The 3,003-nt window shown below is 33.7% G+C and overlaps 1 protein-coding gene across 1 annotated transcript in view; it reads left to right on the top strand.

Annotated features, from left to right (window-relative positions):
* The window catches only part of MAN2A1 (mannosidase alpha class 2A member 1), a 66,373-nt gene that overhangs the window by 37,393 nt on the left and 25,977 nt on the right, over positions 1-3,003 (top strand). The window contains exon 7 of the mRNA XM_019610221.1: positions 254-395. Within this exon, the coding sequence (XP_019465766.1) occupies positions 254-395 (142 nt within the window). The remainder of the gene's footprint in view (positions 1-253; positions 396-3,003) is intronic.

The raw sequence follows: 3,003 nt of genomic DNA, 5'->3' as shown, positions 1-3,003 counted from the left end.
TGTACATTCCCTTGATGAATCTTTCAGTTTTGAAAAAATGTTCTTTGATCTGAAAGTACATTGAAGTTATCATTTCCAAATAGGTACTTTTAGCCACAAATCTCCAAAAAGCTAAATAATACAGTTGAGTGGATACTTTGGTGCTGGTTGTCAATCATTTCTTCTAAAGCACATGGGATTGATGTCTGAGAATGTCTTTGAAATTCAAATGGATAAAAAATATATTTTATCAAGGTCTGTGTTTGTACTGTAGATCCAGCCCAGACTGACGATGAGCAAATTGCCTCTTCAAGCAAATATCTATCCTATGACTACAATGACTTATATCCAGGATTCTGGTTTTCGTTTGACACTTCATTCAGCTCAGTCTCTAGGCGTTGCAAGCTTGAAAAATGGTAAGTAAGAGATAGATATTACGAAGATCTTTTCATTATTATCTGAAATAGTCAGTTCATTCAGAGATTACTACATTAGTATACCTACTCATATTTGAAGAAAACAAATAAGTTTCTCCAGCTTGACTGGTTTTAAAATATGTCTATAGAGAAAGAGCTGGAGATTGTTCTCATGTGAGATCCTGTCATCTTCACTGAAAAATATGTCTCAAATTAGAGGAAAGTGATCATGAAAAAGACAAAATGATCTAGAAGTTGTCAGAACAAGGTATATTTCATCCAAGAATGCTGATGAAACTCAAGGATGAAACAGCATCATTAAGTCGTTTTTACTCTTTTCTACTCTGCTCTGATAGGAGAGGGCTGATTCTTCATCTGATTTTGAAGTAGAGGGCTTAAGGTGCAAGTGATATGGACTAACATCCCTATCAAGAAAAACAACAGCAACTTTTTGAAAGATTAGAATTGTTGAAATGAAGAATAAGAATTACCTCTGGTGAAAATCAGCATTACTTCTTTTAAACTTAATGGAGTTATTTGAAAGAGTTGATGAATATGTTGACAAGATATAAATAAAGCAGCCAACCAGAAGTTCTGCCAAAACTTACCTCTAATTTTCTTTTCAATAAACTTTTCAATAAAATGTCCATCCTGACAGACTATGGATACCATCCTACAACAGCAGAAATATTAGTAAGCCTTACTCATTTTAGGGCAGGGAGTTTTTATATGTTGGTATTTCCATTAAGTAAGTAGGTGATGAAGACTAAGTCTTCAGAGGCTCAATTGTTTGAAATAGAGCCCATATTTGTACTTCAGCTTAGTCTATGCATCACGAAATTACATGCAGCCTGCAAGATGCAGAGAAATCCTCTGTCTTTCTTCAAATTAGAGGAGTTAAGGTAGTGCTGTATGCAGTATTTCAGATAAACATCAGGGAGAAATTGTTTTTCTGTGAGCATTGGTTTAATCCAGTTGAGCACATTAGAAATTTTTCCCCTAATCTAGTTACATCAAAGAGCAAAAGATGTATCCCATACTTGTTAGTGATGTTAATCATTTAATTGTCACTCAAGGTCCAAGAACTAGTTAGCAGCATTAAATATTTACTTTGCATCAACTATGTATTCATCTCACTTGCTATCATTAAATAATGTTTTATAAAATTACTGTATTCACCATATTTCTCCTGAGGATATTTGAAACTCCTTAAGAACAAAAATGAAGCTGAAAGTTCTTTGTGCTCAGTGTTTTGTAACAATTTTTGTGAAGGGTCCTGGAAGAAAAATCAAAAGCATTACAGTTGAAGCAGATGCCTTAAGTAGCAGACAGTATGTCTCAAGGCATAACTCACCATTTGAATTTTTCTGAACAGCTGATTTATTTCTTATATCTCCTTCCTGTATAAGAGAGGCAGTTTTTTACTATGAAACAGTTAACCCATATACTGTTAGACAGTCCAGCAGTGTGGAGTTGGATTTCTTACTGAATAGTTATCAGTCTTCAGTATTAGCTTCTAAGAGATTTGATCAAAACCCATAAAATGCATTTGCTATGTCTTTATTGCTTCTTTTCTGGCTCTCTTCCATTTGTGGGATTGGATGTGTAATCTTTCTTTTAATGTGAGATGTTGAACATCATTCATGATATAAGTCGCATCCAGTTCTGCTCTAATTCACTATTTAGTTGATTATCCTACATGCACTAGGAAAGACCACCTCCAACTAGATTGCATCTACCGCTGCGAAATGGCCTTCCCTGCAGTCTAATGGATAATTAATGGAGTAGCAGCAATCACTTATGTCCTGAAGCCTCACAAAATCCTTTTAATTCCATTTTAAGCCAGAAGTTTTAGCATCTTTTTTCTTCAACCCAATTTTCAGATGGTTTTTACCTGACTTCAGCAGTGCTTATTATTTTGTTTTTATGTTCTGTTCACAATCGCCTTAAGAATTATGAGCTGCATTTTGTCACCTGTCACCATCCTAGCTTCTTAAAGAATGCTGGAAACTTGTCTGTATCATTTCAGATCTTAATTGCCTAAGCATTCTTTGAAGACTTTGATAAAAATTTATCATGTATTTGTTCTCCTTACTGTGGTTCTAGCTTTTTTCAGACATGCTACATTTGTCTTTCAACCCATGTTCGTACTGTGATCTATGAAAACTTACTAAATTGAGTTACAATCCTAGCTTTATTTCACAGTACTAAATATGAAGGTTTTTTTAATAAATTTCCATCTAAATTCTGATTTGGATACACAAAATCTGTTGCTTTTTGATCTTTTGTTGGGTTATTTTTGTGAGGGAAAGGAAGAACCAGTATTTAGGAAGATAGGAGATGTGTAATAACCTCAATTACATACCCTGAGCTGCATTCCCTCTGGAGTTACAAATACATAAATTAACTTATTTTCCATAAGAGTATTTATGATTTAACATAATGAGAAAAGAGGTGGTATTCTCAATGACAGTGCTGTAGTTCAGTGTATAAACTCAGATATTTATACTTAGTTTTCATCTGGTATTTTCCTTTTTCCCTCAAGTGAAAAAAATGCTTATATTATGGTATTTACTACCTGCTTTTTCCTTAAAACAATTTAAAAAAA

This window comes from Meleagris gallopavo, chromosome Z (assembly GCF_000146605.3).
Source record: "Meleagris gallopavo isolate NT-WF06-2002-E0010 breed Aviagen turkey brand Nicholas breeding stock chromosome Z, Turkey_5.1, whole genome shotgun sequence".
In the NCBI taxonomy this organism is placed as follows: Eukaryota; Metazoa; Chordata; class Aves; order Galliformes; family Phasianidae; genus Meleagris; species Meleagris gallopavo.
The sequence above is the reverse complement of the archived record's forward strand: the minus strand, read 5'-3'. Positions and strand labels throughout refer to the sequence as shown.